Raw genomic sequence first — 18304 nt, 5'->3', positions numbered from 1 at the left:
AATTGGCTGGAAGCTTGATTGTTGGGTAGTTCTCGCTTAAGGATACTGTTTCCTCTTGGAAGATAGGCGATGAGTAAGGAGTTCGTTGAATGAATACATGAACATTTTCCCGTAGCTAGTCAAAGTCTAGGGTTACCAGCAGGACAGAAGACACTGCAGGCCGGGTATGGTGGCTCACGCCTGTAATCCCAGTACTTTGGGAGGCCGAGGCGGGCGGATCATGAGGTCAGAAGACCCAGACCATCCTGGCTAACACGGGGAAACCTTGTCCCTACGAAAAATACAAAAAATTAGCCGGGTGTTGTGGCGTGCGCCTGTAATACCAGCTACTCGGGAGGCTGAGGCAGGAGAATCGCTTTAACCTGGGAGGCAGAGGTTGCTGTGAGCCGAGATCGTGCCACTGCACTCCAGCCTGGGCAACAGAGCGAGACTCCGTCTCAAAAAAAAAAAAGACACTGCATTTGAGGCAAGAGTCCAGTGGGAAGCAGGTTAAGACTCACTGAGAGGAAGTAACCATGGGAGGGCTGCTGGTCCACTGAAAGAGAGAGATTTTTCCAGAACCTCATGCTGGGGCTTTGATTTAGGAATCCCCTTCTTCCTCTAGTCAGTCAGCCTTCCCTGGCCTATGGCTCACGTCTAAAGCCTCGAGCCTCATCGTTCCCACCGAGGACCAGCTGGAAGCCATTTTGATTATGCTCCACCACGAAGGAGGACAATACAGCCCCGCCCAGAGCCAGGCGCGCCCCCGCGGCGGGCCGGGTGCGCGTGTCCGCGCTTCTTCCCGCCGGCCGGGCGGGCGCCTGGCCCAGGACGCGGTGGCGCGGGGCGGGGGGCGGGGGTGGTTATGTAAGCGTTGCGCGCTCCCGCGAGGCGCCAGCCAATGGGAGGCCCCGGCGGCTCGTGCTCGCGCACGCAGGGTGGGGGGAGGGAGCGCACGACGTGCGCGCACCCTCTCCCTCGTCCACCGCTGCCGCCTCCTTCTTCTGCCGCTCTTGGTGCTGCTTGTGTGCTCGTTTGGTGCGGACCTGGTACCTCTTTTGTGAAGCGGCAGCTGAGGAGACTCCGGCGCTCGCCATGGCCGACGAAAAGCCCAAGGTGAGCTCTGCGCCGGCCCCTTCGCCTCGCCGCGCGGTCGGGGTCAGGGCGCGGGCCGGGGTCCGGCCAGAGCTCGCCGCTGGCTCCCAGCGCCTTCCCGGGCCCCCCACAGGGCCGGCCGCAGCTCAGGCCCCGGCGCTCCGCGCCATTTTCCTCCCTCCCTCTCTTCCTCCCTCCCGCGCCGGAGGAGGCCCCGCCGCTCTCTCCCGCCCCCGGCGGCCTCCGAGTGCGCGCGGGGCGCGAGTTGGGCGGGCAGATCGCGGACGCCCGCGGGCCCACCAGCCCCGAACGGGGATTCTTGGCCCAGCCGACCGGCGCGCGTGAGGAGGGGCGTTAGGGCTCGCGGGGTCTCCACCCTGCGCCGACCCCGCGTCGGGTGTTGCAGTCTCCGAGGCGGCGGGGAGTCCCCTGGGCTCGGGCTTCACCTCTCAGGGGTAGGAACTGCGGGCATCTGGGGACTCCTGCCCGGGGCGGCGGCGGCGGGGCGCGGGTTCGGGGCGAATCAATGGGCTGCTGATGAGCAGGAACCTGGATGCCCGCTGGCCGCCGTACTGGGCCTGGGGGTAGGGGGATTCCCGTGGAGTATTTCCCACTTTAATGGCCTCAGGGACCTGAGGGGGGAGGGGCAGCGGCTTTTCCCTGGGTGCCAACGAACCCCTAATCCGCGAAGACCATGTGGTTTCATGAAGTTGGAGGCACAGGTAGGAGCAGAGAGACTTTGTGCGGCTTAACTTTTGAATGCGGCTTTTGAGGCACCCGAAGACTTCCCGGGAGGACTGGGGGACACCCATCATTGGGGCACACGGGACTTGCTGCTTTTAGTTTGGTGACACCTCCCGCCTCTCGCGCCTTTACTTTCTGGAGCGTTTTAGAGCTACAGAATGCCTTCTACACTCGATTTTGGACAACTTTAGGTTGGGTCGAAATCTACAAGAAACACTTGGGATAAAAGTGTGTATTTGACCCATGACAACAAAGGGGAGGGGAGAATAAGTGCTCTTAACCGAAGATAAAAATGAAGCTGCTAATAGAGGAGAACGTAACTGTGGTCCTGAGTATTACCGCTGTTCCGGAGGGAATCGGGATATTCTTCGATTTTTCGTGTGTGTGTTTACTTTAATGGAGATTGGATTTAGATTATTAAACTGAGTTTGGTAACTTTTTAACGACAACGATAATGAGTTTTGAATGGCAGGCTGTAGATTTATTGTTTTGTTTCTTGCAGTTGTACTTAAAGTGCTTAGAAAAGAGACTCTTATTTTTAACTTTTTTGGGGGGTAAAATATATATTTTGGGAGTGATATATGCCATTTTAGAAAGTTTAGCTTCAAGAGAACGTTCAATACACTGAATAGGACCCAACTTTAAACATGTATTGTTGTTACTGATAGTATTGCATGTAGGCTTTTCTGTATCTGACAGCTATCTAATACTGTTGCTGCAGGATTTCTCCTCTTTCACATTGATTTCAGCAGCTGAAAACAGCCGTGTGCCGTTTTAGCATACCGTATGAGAAACCTGTTGATTTTTGAAGCAACTTAGGGCTGCTGCTGCTTTATTAAAGTGTGTGTTGATCACATTTCCCAAATTATACTTTTATTTTTCTTTTAACAGGAAGGAGTCAAGACTGAGAACAACGATCATATTAATTTGAAGGTGGCGGGGCAGGATGGTTCTGTGGTGCAGTTTAAGATTAAGAGGCATACACCACTTAGTAAACTAATGAAAGCCTATTGTGAACGACAGGTGAGGAATTCATATGTGTACTTCCACTGAATAAAACTATTTTTAAAAATCTTATTTTCATGGGAACAAAAACTAGCCTGGCATAATACTACAGTGACTTTTTGATGGGATGAATATGCACTTGTACTTGGCATGTCAGTTTTATCGTGCACTTGGTAGCTTGCTCATGAAAACCCTTAGGATGATTTGCTTAGTATTATATGTGGTTCCAGTCCTGTGCCAGAAATCCATCAAATTGTATTTACAATACTTGTTTTTTTTTTAACCAAGAAAATGTAATTTTATGTTTATAAGAAAGTAAGAGTGAACTTGGTAAAATTACTTATGAGTCTTTTATTATTTTATTTTATTTTTTTGAGACGGAGTTTTATTCTTGTTGCCCAAGCTGAAGTACAGTGGCGTGAGCTCAGCTCACTGCAACTTCCACTTCCCGGGTTCAAGCAGTTTTCCTGCCTCAGCCTCCTGAGTAGCTGGGATTACAGGTGCCTGCCACCACGCTTGGCCAATTTTTTTTAGTATTTTTTGGTAGAGATGGGGTTTCATCATATTGGCTAGGCTTGTCTCAAACTCCTGACCTCAGGTGATCCACCCGCCTCGGTCTTCCAAAGTGCTGGGATTACAAGCATGAGCCACTGTGCCAGACCAAGAAGTCTTTTTTTTTTTTTTTTTTTTTTTTTTGAGATGGGAGTCTCGCTGTATTTTTTTAAGCTAGAACTTATCTACCTTGTAAATCGTGGGGTTTTTTTTGGTTTTTTTTGTTTTTTTTTTGACGGAATCTTGTTCTATTGCCCAGGCTGGAGTGCAGTGGTTCAATCTCTGCTCACTGCAACCTCTGCCTCCTGAGTTGAAGCTATTCTTCCTCTCCCCCCCCCCCCCACCCGAGACGGGGTCTTGCTCTGTCGCCCAGGCTGGACTGCAGTGGCCAGATTTCAGCTCACTGCAAGCTCCATCTCCCGGGTTTATGCCCTTCTCCTGCCTCAGCCTCCCGAGTAGCTGGGACTACAGGCGCCCGCCACCATGCCTGGCTAGTTTTTTGTATTTTTTTTTTAAGTAGAGACGGGGTTTCACCGTGTTCGCCAGAATGGTCTCGATCTGACCTCGTGATCCACCCGTCTCAGCCTCCCAAAGTGCTGGGATTACAGGCTTGAGCCACCGTGCCCGGCCAAGTTGAAGCTATTCTTATGCCTCAGCCTCCTGAGTAGCTGGGATTTCAGGCGTGTGCCGCCATGCCCAGCTAATTTTGTATTTTTGGTAGACCTAACCTCAACTCCTGACCTCAAGTGATCCGCCCACCTTGGCCTCTCAAAGTGCTGGGATTACAGGCGTGGGCCACTGTGCCTGGCCCCTTCAGATTGTTCTAAACAGGTTCAAAGTAGAATAAGGCTTAAACCTATGTAAGTTGGGAAATTGAGTTTGAGTTGATACTTGAAAGATCAGTGAAAATAAAAACTTCCTTTAGGCCTGGTGCAATGGCTCACATCTGTAATCCCAGCACTTTGGGAGACTGAGGCAGGTGGATCACTTGAGATCAGCCTGGCCACCACAGCAAAATACCATTTCTACAAAAAATACAAAAAAATTAGCTGGGCATGATGGTACACGCCCATAATCCCACCTACTCCCGAGGCTGAAGCTGAGAATCCCTTGAACCTGGGAGGTGGAGGCTGCCGTGAGCCAAGATCACACCACTGCACTCTAGCCTGGGTGATGGAGCAAGAGCATTTCAAAGGAAAAGAAAAAAGAAACTTTAGAATGTTTGAAGTATTTTTATGCTTAGTGTATTTACAATGTAATAAGAAAATACTATGCTCATAATTCTTCATATGTAAACCTTCTTTTTGTAGTTCCTTGTGAAGATACTATCTTTTTTTTTTTTTTTTTTGAGACAGAGTCTCGCTCTGTTGTCCAGGATGGAGTGCAGTGGTGCGATCTTGACTCACTGCATCCTCTGCCTCCCGGGACCAAGCAATTCTCCTGTCTCAGCCTCCCGAGTAGCTGGGACTACGGGCGCAGGCCACCACGCCCAGCTAATTTTTGTATTTTCAGCGAGATGGGGTTTTACCATATTGGTCAGACTGGTCTTGAACTCCTGACCTCAGGTGATCCACCTACCTCGGCCTCCCAAAATGCTGGGATTACAGGCGTGAGCCACTGTGCCCGGCAGTATACCATATACTCTTATTTGAATAATTTTGCTGAAATTACCCTACATGAACTTACGAATTGTGCTAAATAATTTATCCACTGGTATCTTCTATATTTGAACACTAGTGCCCCTTCAGGATACAGGGGAATTTTAAATGGTAATCCTTTTGGAGAACTTCTGTAGCAAAACTGCATACAAAATGGAAAATCATAGACTAGGCATGGTAATCCAGCACTTTGGGAGGCCAAGGCTGGAAAACCAGTCTGGACAGCATAGTAAGACCTCATCTTTTTTGTTGTTGTTGTTTTGAGATGGAGTTTTGCTCTTACTGCCCAGGCTAGAGTGCAGTGGCGCAATCTCAGCTCACTGCAACCTCCGCCTTCCAGTTTCAAGCGATTCTTCTGCCTCAGCCTCCCAAATTGCTGGGATTACAGGCGCCCACCACCACGCCCAGCTAGTTTTTTGTATGTTTTTAGTAGAGGTGGGGTTTCACCATGTTGGTCAGGCTGGTCTCAAACTGCTGACCTCGTGATCCAATTGCCTCGGCCTCCCAAAGTGCTGGGATTACAGGCATGAGCCACCGTGCCTGGCCCAGACCTCATCTCTTAAATTAGCTGGGTGTGGTGGCACACACCTGTAGTCCGGGCTATTTCAGTGACAGAGGTGGGAGAATTGTTAGAGTTTAGCAGGTCTAGGCTGCAGTGAGCTATGATCTCATCACTGTACTCCGGTATGGGTGACAGAGTGAGACCCTGTCTCAAAACCACAAACAGAATCATGCTTCACTTTGGTGGTTTTTAACAGTATTTTCTTTTTTTCTTTTTTTTTTTTTTTTTGAGACAGAGTCTCACACTGTCGCCCAGGCTGGAGTGCAGTGGTGAGATCTCAGCTCACTGCAATCTCTGCCTCCCGGGTTCAAACAATTCTCCTGCCTCAGCCTCCTGAGTAGCTGGGACTACAGGTGTGCGCCACCACGCCTGGCTACTTTTTGTATTTTTCCTAGAGACGGGGTTTCACAATATTCGCCAGGATGATCTCGATCTCTTGACTTCGTGATCCGCCTGCCTCAGCCTCCCAAAGTGCTGGGATTACAGGCATGAGTCACTGGAGCCGGCCTTGAACACTATTCTTATGCATATTTATGATCATGGCTCACTGCATCCTCTGACTCCCAGGCTCAAGCAATCCTCCCACCTCAGGCTCCCAGGTAGCTGGGACTATAGGCTTGTGCCACTGTGCAATTCTTTCTCCTGAGCTCAGGTAATCCACCCACCTCGCCGCCTTGGCCTCCCAGTGTAATCCCATGCTGGGATTAGGATGCAGTTTCCCTCTTGTTGCTGAGGCTAGAATGCAATGGCGCGATCTAGGCTTACTGGAACTTCTGCCTCCCAGGTTCAAGTGATTCTCCTGCCTCAGCCTCACAAGGAGCTGGGGTTACAGGCATGCGCCGCCGCGCCTGGCTAATTTTGTATTTTTGGTAGAGACGGGGCTTCACCATGTTGATCAGGTTGGCTGGTCTCAAACTCCTGACCTCAGGTGATCCACCTGCCTTGGCCTCCCAAAATGTTGGGATTACAGGCATGAGCCGCTGCACCTGGCCACCATGCAAATTTTTAAATTTTTTTTGAGATGGAGTCTTGCTCTGTTGCCCAGGCTGGAGTGCAGTGGCATGATCTCAGCTCACCGCAACCTCTGCCTCCTGGGTTCAAGCGATTCTCCTGCCTCAGCCTCTTGAATAACTGGGATTACGGTACCTGCCACCTTGCCTGGCTAATTTTTTGTATTTTTATTGGTTTGTTTATTAAAATTTTTTTGTTTATTTAAAATTTTTTTTTCAGACAGTCTCACTCTGTCGCCCAGGCAATGGCACAATCTCGGCTCACTGCAACCTCCACCTCCCAGGTTCATGCAATTTCCCCCCCTCAACCTCTGGCTGGAGTAGCTGGGACTACAGACGTGTGTCATCGTGCTCAGTCAATTTTTGTATTTTTAGTAGAGACAGGGTTTCACCACATTGGACAGACTGGTCTCTTAACTCCTGACCTCAGGTGATCTTCCACCTCAGTTTCCCAAGGTATTGGGATTACAGGCGTGAGCCACCACACTTGGCCTTCGTTTTTAAGTAGATTATGGTTATGTAATGTTTTTCATCCCTTTTATTTCACTGATACTTAATGAGCAGCACCTACTATGTGCAAGGAATAGACTGTGTAAGTAAAACAGTCTAGGTTCCTATACTTCCTGAAGAGTGTTTTTTAGTAGGACGATAAGTGATTACAGATTTGGGTAAGTATTAAAGGAAATTAAAAAGCAGGTGCTTTTTTAAAGCTATTCCAGGTAGTTCAAGGGTATAGGTTGTGGCATTTTAGGTCGATTTTGTTGTTGTTATTGTTGTTATTGAGACGGAGTCTGGTCTGTCATCCAGGCTGGAGTGCTATGGCACGATCTAGGCTCACTGCAAACTCTGCCTCCCAGGTTCAAGTGATCCTCCTGCCTCAGCCTCCCGAATACCTGGGATTACAGGTGTGCGCCACCAGGCCCAGCTAATTTTTGTATTTTTAGTAGAGGTGGGGTTTCACCACGTTGGCCAGGCTGGTCTGGAACTCCTTAACTCAGATGATCCGCTTTGGCCTCCTGAAGCATTGGAATTACACTGTGAGCCGGCGAGCTCTGACTGGAAAGTCTTTAAATGGGCATTTTTTTTTCTTTAAATTTCCTGTCAGTGGCTGGGTGGGGGGATCACGAGGTCAGGAGATTGAGACCATCCTGGCTAACATGGTGAAACCCTATCTCTACTAAAATACAAAAAATTAGCCCAGCATGGTGGCATGAGCCCGTAGTCCCAGCTACTCAGGAGGCTGAGGCAGGAAAGTTGCTTGAACTCCAGTGGTGGATGTTGCATTGAGCTGAGATTGCACTACTTGCACTCCAGCCTGGGCGACAGAGTGAGACTTGTCTCAAAAAAAAACAAAAACAAAAAAATTCATTTCAGTGTCTAACTCATTTAAATGCATATTTGTCTCAAGGTATGTTTTATTTAACATAGTAGCTGTGTCTGAAAAGCAGTAAAGCTTTTTTTTTTTTTTTTTGAGACGGAGTCTCGCTGTGCTCCCAGGCTGGAGTGCAGTGGCGTGATCTCGGCTCACTGCAAGCTCCGCCTCCCGGGTTCACGCCATTCTCCCGCCTCAGCCTCCCAAGTAGCTGAGACTACAGGCGCCCGCCACCACGCCCGGCTAGTTTTTTGTATTTTTAGTAGAGACGGGGTTTCACCATGTTAGCCAGGATAGTCTCGATCTCCTGACCTCGTGATCCACCCGCCTCGGCCTCCCAAAGTGCTGGGATTACAGGCGTGAGCCACCGTGCCCGGCCAGCAGTAAAGCTTTTTAAAAGAATGACTTACTGGCCAGGCGCAGTGGCTCACACCTGTAATCCCAGCATTTTGGGAGGTTGAGGTGAGTGGATCACTTGGGGTCAGGAGTTCAAGACCAGCCTGGCCAAAATGGTGAAACCCCATCTCTACTAAAAACACAAAAATTAGCTAGGCATGGTTACCTGGGCGTGGTGGCGGGCACCTGTAATTCCAGCTACTCGGGAGACTGAGGCAGGAGAATTGCTTGAACCCGGGAGGCGGAGGTTGCAGTGAGCCAAGATCGTACCACTGCACTCCAGCCTGGGCGGCAGAGCAAAACTCTGTCTTAAAAAACAAACAGGCTGGGCGCGGTGGCTCACACCTGTAATCCCAGCACTTTGGGAGGCTGAGGCGGGCGGATCACAAGGTCAGGAGATCGAGACCATCCTGGCTACCATGGGGAAACCCCGTCTCTACTAAAAATGCAAAAAATTAGCCGGGCGTGGCGGCGGGCGCCTGTAATCCCAGCTACTCCGGAGGCAGAGGCAGGAGAATGGCATGAACCCGGGAGGCGGAGCTTGCAGTGAGCCAAGATCGTACCCCTGCACTCCAGCCTGGGCGACTGAGCGAGACTCTGTCTCAAAAAACAACAACAACAACAACAAACAGGCGGCTTATGCCTGTAATCCCAGCACTTTGGGAGGCTGAGGTGGTCAGATCACCTGAGGTCAGGAGTTCGAGACCAGCCTGGCCAACATAGCAAAACCCTGTCTACTAAAAAAATACGAAAATTAGCCAGTCGTGGTGGCACGTGCCTAGTCCCAGCTGATCAGGAGGCTGAGGCGGATGGATCACCTGAGGTTAGGAGTTCAAGACCAGCCTGGCCAACGTCGTGAAACCCAGTCTCTACTAAAACTACAAAAATTAGCTGGTTGTTGTGGCAGGGGCCTGTAGTCCCAGCTACTCTTGGGAGACTAAGGCAGGAGAATCGCTTGAACCAGGAGGTGGAGGTTACCTTGAGCCAAGATCACGCCGCTGCACTTCAGCCTTGACAACAGAGCAAAACTCTGTCTCAAAAAAAAAAAAAAAAAGAAAATGAGAATCACCCCAAATCTTTTTATTTATAGGGTATGTTAACATGTTGGCGATTGTTTATTTAGCTATTTCTTTAATATAGTCATGGCTAAATATGCATGTACTTTTATCTAAATAGAATTCTGTTTCTCTTAATGCCGTTTATTGCTTTTAAATTCTCTCGTTCAGGGATTGTCAATGAGGCAGATCAGATTCCGATTCGACGGGCAACCAATCAATGAAACAGACACACCTGCACAGGTAAAAAATCTCTCCTAATTAGAAAAATTACCATTTGTAATTTTTTGAGCAGCTATGTTTATGAATTTGAACGTTGAGACACTGGAGTATAGTTCTTGTAGAGTTCAGAGCTTTGGGAAGTATGACCAAAGGGGAACAGAAAGGAAAATAGGAATAGGCTCGGGAAATGCCAATGGTTGTTATTCATTTATTTTTAATTTTAATTTTCTTTTAGGGATAGGGCTTCTCTTGCGTGGGTTGAAGTGTAGTGGCCTCATTATAGCTCACTGCATCCTTGGCCTTCCAAAATGATGGGATTATAGGCGCAAATCAATGTTCCCAACCCCACCAGTGGTTTGTGTTTGTTTTTTGTTTGTTTGTTTTTTTGTGACAGAGTCTCCATCGCTCAGGCTGGAGTGCAGTGGCACGATCTTGGGTCACTGCAGCTGTCACCTCCTGTGCTTAAGCCTTTCTCCTGCCTCAGCCTCCCAGAGTAGCTGGGATTACAGGCATGCACCACCGCACCCAGCTAATTTTTGTAGTTTTGGTAGGGATAGGGTTTCACCATGTTGGCCAGGCTGGTCTTGAACTCCTGACCACAAGTGATCCACCTGCCTCGGCCTCCCAGAGTGTTGGGATTACAGGTGTGAGCCACCGCACCCAGCCAAATCCTCACCATTTTAGTTCTACATGCTGAATTGAAATTCTCGGCCAGGCGCAGTGGCTCACGCCTGTAATCCCAGCACTTTGGGAGGCCGAGGTGGGCGGATCACGAGGTCAGGAGATCGAGACCATCCTGGCTAACACGGTGAAACCCCGTCTCTACTAAAAATACAAAAAATGAGCCAAGTGTGGGGGCGTGCCACTATAGTCCCAGCTGCTGGGGAGGCTGAGGCAGGAGAATGGTGCGAACCTGGGAGGCGGAGCTTGCGGTGAGCCGAGTTCGCGCCACTGCACTCCAGTCTGGACGACAGTGAGACTCTGTCTCTTAAAAAAAAAAAAATTCTCTTTTACGTGTCTTCATGAATGAAAGGGAACTAATGGCCGTAACTGCCGCGTTCCATAGCTTTGTTTGACAGGGGGAGCCCCTGATGAATAATTTCCAAACCCTTACTACAAAACGTGATGCTCTCTGATCCTTTAACTCTCTTTACACACTACTTCATTTTGTTCTGTCACTTTCTGTAGGATCAGCTGGATTGTCTTCTGTGGCAGAAGCTCTTTGTTTCTTTTTACCCTCTCAAAGTTCCATTAAAGATTTCCAGTTTTGGCTTAGCAAGATGGCTCATGAGAGCCATTGTCAAGATTACAAAGTGCTTGTAATGCCAGCACTGTGAGACCAAGGTGGGCGGAGCACTTGAGTCCAGGATTTCAAGACCAGCCTGGGCAACATGGCAAAACCCTGTCTTTACAAAAAAATAAAAAATTTGCCAGGGAGTGGTGGTACGTGCCTGTAGTACCAGCTACTTCTTAGGTTGAGGTGGAAGAATTGCTTGAGCCCAGGAAGTGGAGGCTGCAGTGAACCAAGATGGCGCCACTGCACACCAGTCTGGGTAACAAAGTGAGGCCCTCTCTCAAAAAAAAAAAAAAAAAAAAACTTCCAGTCTTGTCCTGACTTGGTGGCTCACGCCTGTAATCCTAGCACTTTATGAAACTGACACAGGCAGGAGGGTTGCTTGAGGCCAGGAGTTTAAGACCAGCCTGGGCAACATAGCAAGACCCAGTCTCTACAGGGGGGGAAAAAAAAAAAGAGCTGGGCATGGTAGCATGTGTCTGTAGTCCCAGCTACTTGGGAAGTTTACTGGAAGGGGTGTTTGAGTCCAGGAGTTTCAGGCTGCAGTGAGTTATGATCGTACTATGGCACTCTAGCCTGGGTAATAGACCAAGACTGTCTCGAAAATAGAAGACTTACGGTTTTTGAAAAATACTTTAAAATGTTGTGGTAGTAGAAATTTAAATTGGATCCCATGTACTTCTGAATTTCAACTTTTATCACCCAGTAAAAACTAGAAAATGATAAATGTGGCATGAAGCAGCACATCCAGATTGTAGTTTTGTTGATAATCTTTGAAAATTGGAAAAGCCCATGAGTTGTACTGAAAAGAAGAATATTTTGAAGAAATTTCAACTGGTGACAGTCTCTAAAAAGGAATTATGGGCTGGGCACACTGGCTCACACCTATAATCCTAGCACTTTGGGAGGCTGAGGCAGGCAGATCGCTTGAGGTCAGGAGTTTGAGACCAGCCTGGACAATATGGTGAAACCCTATGTCTGCCAAGCAATACAAAAATTAGCTAGGCATCGCCGGGCACAGTGGCTCACGCCTGTGGTCCCAGCACTTTGGGAGGCCGAGGCGGGTGGATCACCTGAGGTTGGGAGTTCAAGATCACCTTGACCAACATGGGGAAAAACGCTGTCGCTACTAAAAATACAAAATTAGCTGGATGTGGTGGCCTGTAATCCCAGCTGCTCAGGAGGCTGAGGCAGGAGAATCGCTTGAACCCAGGAGGCAGAGGTGGTGATGAGCTGGAGATTGCGCCATTGCATTCCAGCCTGGGCAACAAGAGCGAAATTCCATCTCAAAAAATATATATATATTAGCCAGGCATGGTGGTGCATGCCTGTAGTCCCAGCTACTCAGGAGGCTGAGGCGGGAGAATCACTTGAACCCGGGAGGCGGAGGTTGAAGCACAGAGATCGTGCCACTGCACTCCAGCCTGGGTAACAGCCCCTGTCTCAAAAGAAAAAGAAAAAAAATTGGCCAGGCGCGGTGGCTCAAGCCTGTAATCCCAGCACTTTGGGAGGCCGAGGGGCGAATCACGAGGTCAGGAGATCGAGACCATCCTGGTTAACATAGTGAAACCCCGTCTCTACTAAAAAATACAAAAAACTAGCCGGGCGAGGTGGCAGGCGCCTGTAGTCCCAGCTACTCGGGAGGCTGAGGCAGGAGAATAGCGTAAACCTGGGAGGCGGAGCTTGCAGTGAGCTGAGATCTGGCCACTGCACTCTAGCCTGGGTGACAGAGCGAGACTCTGTCTCCAAAAAAAAAAAAAAAAAAAATTTAAAAGGCCGGGCACAGTGGCTTACCACTGTAATCACCACTTTGGGAGGCAGAGGCAGGTTGATCACCTGAGGTCAGGAATTCAAGACCAGCCTGGCCAACATGGCGAAACTACCCTGTCTCTACTAAAAATACAAAAATTAGCCAGGCATGGTGGTGCTCACCTGTAATCCCATCCCAGCTACTCGGGAGGCTGAGCCAGGAGAATCTGGGTGGGGGGAAGGTGCCGGGGAGTAGACAGGCCGAGGTTGCAGTGAGTGGAGGTCATGCCACTTCACTCTAGCCTGGGTGAGAGTGAAACGCCCATCTCAAACAAAAAAAAAAAAAAAAAAGCGCAATTATGGTATATAGCCACAAGGAGGAGCTAAATTCTGTTGATAAATGAGGCTGGAACAGGAACTTCATTTTTTAAAGGCATTTAAAGTTTCACTGTAAAACTTCACATTTGGATAATTTTGTTTTAGTAGATAGATGACAGGCTTGTTTGGTTTTAAAAGAAATACGCCAGGCGCGGTGGCTCATGCCTGTAATCTCAGCACTTTGGGAGGCCAAGGTGGGCAGATGTCGGGAGATGAGACCACCCCGGTGAAACTCCATCTCTACTAAAAATACAAAAATTAGCCGGGCGAGGTGGTGGGCGCCTGTAGTCCCAGCTGCTGGGAAGGCTGAGGCAGGAGAATGGCGTGAACCCGGAAGGCGGAGCTTGCAGTGAGCCGAGATCGCACCACTGCACTCCAGCCTGGGCGACAGAGCTAGACTGTCTCAAAAAAAAAAAAGTAGTAGTAAAAAGTATCCATTGTGCTATACTCTCAGTTATTAGAATGTATTTCCTCTCTAAGCCCTCCTTACCCACCAGTAAAACGGGATTATCTGCTATACTAGTTACAAATATTAAACAAGGAGTTATTTGTTTGGATCTGTGACCTTGAGGCATTTAAAAATCTTCAGGTTGACTTTGCAATTAATTTTACTTCATTTTGAAGAATTTGGAATTGATTCGTTTTAGAATTGTTCTCCCAATATTTTTTGATAACAGGATTGTGATAAATTAAAACATCTTAGCAGGCCTCCTGCCTGCCCCCGCCTCCCCAACTTTTTTTAATTTTTTTATTTTTCAAGACAGTCTTGCTCTGTCTCCCAGACTGGAGTGGTGGCATGATCGCAGCTCACTGCAACCTCCGCTTCCTGAGTGAAAGTGATTATCCTGCCTCAGCCTCCCGATTAGCTGGGATTTACAGGCGCCCACCACGATGCCTGGCTAATTTTGTTTTTGTTTTATTTATTTATTTTTTTGTATTGACGGAGTCAGTACAAAATTAGCTGGGCACGGTGGCGCATGCCTGTAATCCCAAGTGCTTGGGAGGCTGAGGCAGGAGAATTGCTTGACCCGGGAGGCAGAGGTTGCAGTGAGCCGAGATTACGCCATTGCACTCCACCCTGGGCAACAACAGCGAAACTCTGTTGCAAGAAAAAAAAAAAAAAAACAAATTTAGTCATACAATAAGTGGCTTTGCTCCTTGGGGTGTACTTTTTTTTTTTTTAACTGCTCCTTACAAAGCATGGCTAACTTATATATAGTCAGTGCACCCAGAGTTGGCTGCTGCTTAGTTTTAAAATTGTGTTTTTAGCCTAACACTGTATCTACTGTATCTTAAAGATATTTTCATTTCTGTACATGAAAATCTACGTATTTTTTAACGGCTATATGGTATTTAATATCTGAGCATACTATGTTTTATTAGTTTGGGTTTTTTTTTTTTTTTTGTTTTTTTTTTTTGACACGGAGTCTCCCACTGTCACCCAGGCTGGAGTGCAGTGGCACAATCTCGGCTCACTGCAACCTCTGCCTCCAAAGTTCAAGCGATTCTCCTGCCTCGGCCTCCCGAGTGGCTGGGATTACAGACGCCTGCCACCACGCCCAGCTAATTTTTTGTATTTTTAGTAGAGATGGGGTTTCACTATGTTAGCCAGGCTGGTCTTGAATGCCTGACCTCGTGATCCACCTGCCTCGGCATCCCAAAGTGTTGGGATTACAGGCGTTAGCCACGGTGCCCAGCCTGGGTTTTTTTTTTTCCTTTTTGAGACAGAGTCTTGCTCTGTTGCCAGGCTGGAGTTCAGTGGGGCAATCATGGCTCACTGTAACCTCCACCTCATGGGTTCAACTGATTCTCCTGCCTCAGCCTCCTGAGTAGCTGGGACTACAGGCGTGTGCCACCACGGCCAGCTGATTTTTGTATTTTTGATAGAAACGGAGTTTCACCATGTTGGCCAGATGGGTTTGACCTGTTGACCTTGTGATCCGCCCACCTTGGCCTCCCAGAGTTTTGGGATTACAGGTGTGAGCCCTGGCACCTGGCCTAATTTGGGTTTTTTTTTTTTTTTTGAGACGGAGTCTCGCTCTGTCGCCCGGGCTGGAGTGCAGTGGCCAGACCTCAGCTCACTGCAAGCTCCGCCTCCCGGGTTCACGCCATTCTCCTGCCTCAGCCTCCCGAGCAGCTGGGACTACAGGCGCCCGCCACCTCGCCCGGCTAGTTTTTTTTGTATTTTTTAGTAGAGACGGGGTTTCACCGTGTTAGCCAGGATGGTCTTGATCTCCTGACCTCGTGATCCGCCCGTCTCGGCCTCCCAAAGTGCTGGGATTACAGGCTTGAGCCACCGCGCCCGGCCTAATTTGGGTTTTTATTGAGATTTATTTTCAGTCTTTGCTGAACAGTGCAGCGAGATTCTTTAAACATATCACCCTTCTGTGGACCCTCGACACACACATATTTAGCTTTTATTTAATTTTTTTTGAGGCAGAGTTTCTCTCTCGTCACATACAATGGCATGATCTTGGCTCACTGCAACTTCAGCCTCCCGGGTTCAAGTGATTCTCCTGCCTCAGCCTCCCAAGTAGCTGGGATTACAGGCGTGCGGCACCATGCCCAGCTATTTTTTCTTTTTCTTTTTTTGTATTTTTAGTAGGGACTGAGTTTCACCATTTTGGCTAGGCTGGTCTCGAACTCCTGACCTCAGGTGATCTGCCTGCCTCAGCCTCTCTTTTTTTTTTTTTTTTTTTTTTTTGAGACCAAGTCTTGCTCTCTCACCCAGGTTGGAGTTCAGTGGCACGATATTGGCTCACCACAACCTCTGCTTGCTGGATTCAAGCAATTCTCCTGCCTCAGCCTCCCAAATAGCTGGGATTACAGGCACATGCCACCATGCCCGGCTAATTTTTAAAATATTTTTAGTAGGGATGGGGTTTTACCAGGTTGGCCAGGCTGGTCTTGAACTCCTGACCTCAGGTGATCCGCCCGCCTCAGCCTCCCAAAGTGTTCGGATAACAGGAGTGAGCCATTGTGCCTGGCCCCTGCCTTTTTTTCTCTTTTTTTGATACAGGGTCTTTCGCTTTGTCACTCAGGCTGGAGTGAGCTGGTGTGGTCACAGTTCACTGCGGCCTTATCTTATGGGTTCAATTGATCCTCCCACCTTGGCTTCCTGAGTAGCTGGGAGTATGGACGTGTGTCACCGTGGCTGGCTAATTTTTTTTTTTTTTTTTACTTTTTTTTGTAGAGATGTTGTCTCTCTCTGTTGCCCAGGCTGGTCTAGGTCTCCTGGGCTCAAGCAGTCCTCCAATGTTGGCCTCTAATAGTACTGGGATTACAGGCATGAGCCACCGCACCTGGATAATATTCTGCTTTTTACTCAAAAACTAAGTTTTGGCTGGGCGCAGTGGCTCACGCCTATAATCCCAGCACTTTGGGAGGCCAAGGCAGGCAGATCACTTGAGCTCAGGAGTTTGAGACCAGCCTGGCCAACATGATGAAACCCCATCTCTACTAAAAATACAAAAAAACTAGCTGGGCATGGCGGTGGATGCCTATAATCTCAGCTACTTGGGAGACTGAGGCAGGAGTATTGCTTGAACCTGAGGGATGGAGGTTGCAGTGAGCTGAGATCACGCCACTGCCCTCCAGCCTGGGTGACAGAAATCTTGTCTCCAAAAAAAAAAAAGAAAAAGAAAAAAAACAGCCGGGCGCGGTGGCTCAAGCCTGTAATCCCAGCACTTTGGGAGGCCGAGACGGGCGGATCACAAGGTCAGGAGATCGAGACCATCCTGGCTAACACAGTGAAACCCCGTCTCTACTAAAAATACAAAAACGTAGCCGGGCGAGGTGGCAGGCGCCTGTAGTCCCAGCTACTCGGGAGGCTGAGGCAGGAGAATGGCGTGAACCCGGGAGGCGGAGCTTGCAGTGAGCTGAGATCCGGCCACTGCACTCCAGCCTGGGTAACAGAGCGAGACTCCGTCTCAAAAAAAAAAAAAAAACCACACATAACAAGTTAAGTTTTATCTAATAGTCATAAAAAAGGAAGCCAAGTAAAAAATTACTTAAACCAAGTGTGTTGATACATTAAGCTATGAGACATCTAAAATAATGAAACTTGGAACTCAGTGGAACATGTACATGTTTTCAGCATACTTAAACCTGAAAATCATTAGTTTTCAGAACTTAATCAGTGCTCTTACATTTGTTTTTTCTTTTATGCTAGTTGGAAATGGAGGATGAAGATACAATTGATGTGTTCCAACAGCAGACGGGAGGTGTCTACTGAAAAGGGAACCTGCTTCTTTACTCCAGAACTCTGTTCTTTAAAGACCAAGATTACATTCTCAATTAGAAAACTGCAATTTGGTTCCACCACATCCTGACTACTACCGTATAGTTTTCTCTATTCTTTCATTTCCCCCTTCCCCATTCCTTTATTGTACATAAAGTAACTGGTATATGTGCACAAGCATATTGCATTTTTTTTTTTTAAAACTAAACAGCCAATGTTATGTTTTGATTGACATCAAGTGGAGACGGGATGGGGAAAAATACTGATTCTGTGAAAATACCCCCTTTCTCCATTAGTGGCATGCTCATTCAGCTCTTATCTTTATATTCCAGTAAGTTATTTTGCTCTCACTGTTTTAACAAAAACACACAACATAAAAATCCTTGCATACCTTGTTCAATTGGAGAATTTTAATGTTTTTCATTTATCATTGTAAAACCAAGGACAATTTTATAACTTTTTTGTACGTAGCTGTTACATGTAGGGCAATCTGTCTTTAAGTAGGGATAAATTACTCTAAAACAAAAAAGAATCTTAGATAGTTTTCCCTTCAAGTCAAGCGTCTTGTTGTTTAAATAAACTTCTTGTTTAAAATGAGCTGTTTTCTTTATTCTGAGAAATATTAAATAGAAAATTGAGGCTTAGAAAAAACACATAAATAGGCCTGCTTAGAAGTAACATTTCAAGCCGGGCGCGGTGGCTCAAGCCTGTAATCCCAGCACTTTGGGAGGCTGAGACGGGCGGATCACAAGGTCAGGAGATCGAGACCATCCTGGCTAACACGGTGAAACTCCGTCTCTACTAAAAAATACAAAAAACTAGCCGGGCGAGGTGGCGGGCGCCTGTGGTCCCAGCTACTCCGGAGGCTGAGGCAGGAGAATGGCGTGAACCCGGGAGGCGGAGCTTGCAGTGAGCTGAGATCCGGCCACTGCACTCCAGCCTGGGCGACAGAGCCAGACTCAGTCTCAAAAAAAAAAAAAAAAAAAAAAAAGA

The 18304-nt window shown here is 48.1% G+C and overlaps 1 protein-coding gene across 1 annotated transcript; it reads left to right on the top strand.

The window, feature by feature from the left end:
- The first annotated feature begins 908 nt into the window (after positions 1 to 908).
- Positions 909 to 17908, top strand: LOC100998135 (small ubiquitin like modifier 2). Its single transcript, XM_003913412.4, has 4 exons — positions 909 to 1095; positions 2710 to 2841; positions 9600 to 9671; positions 17243 to 17908. The coding sequence occupies exons 1-4, from the start codon at positions 1075 to 1077 to the stop codon at positions 17303 to 17305; spliced, it is 288 nt and encodes a 95-aa protein (XP_003913461.1). The 5' UTR covers positions 909 to 1074; the 3' UTR covers positions 17306 to 17908.
- Positions 17909 to 18304: the final 396 nt, after the last annotated feature.

Source organism: Papio anubis, unplaced genomic scaffold (assembly GCF_008728515.1).
Source record: "Papio anubis isolate 15944 unplaced genomic scaffold, Panubis1.0 scaffold970, whole genome shotgun sequence".
NCBI lineage: Eukaryota > Metazoa > Chordata > Mammalia > Primates > Cercopithecidae > Papio > Papio anubis.
This window is presented reverse-complemented; position numbering and strand designations above follow the sequence as displayed.

Excerpts from the sequence above, each read along its gene's own strand:
- LOC100998135 (XM_003913412.4), top strand. The coding sequence starts at position 1,075 with ATGGCCGACGAAAAGCCCAAG. Across the intron at positions 1,096-2,709 it reads TGGCCGACGAAAAGCCCAAG|GAAGGAGTCAAGACTGAGAA; the intron begins GTGAGCTCTGCG and ends TTCTTTTAACAG. Across the intron at positions 2,842-9,599 it reads AAGCCTATTGTGAACGACAG|GGATTGTCAATGAGGCAGAT; the intron begins GTGAGGAATTCA and ends TCTCTCGTTCAG.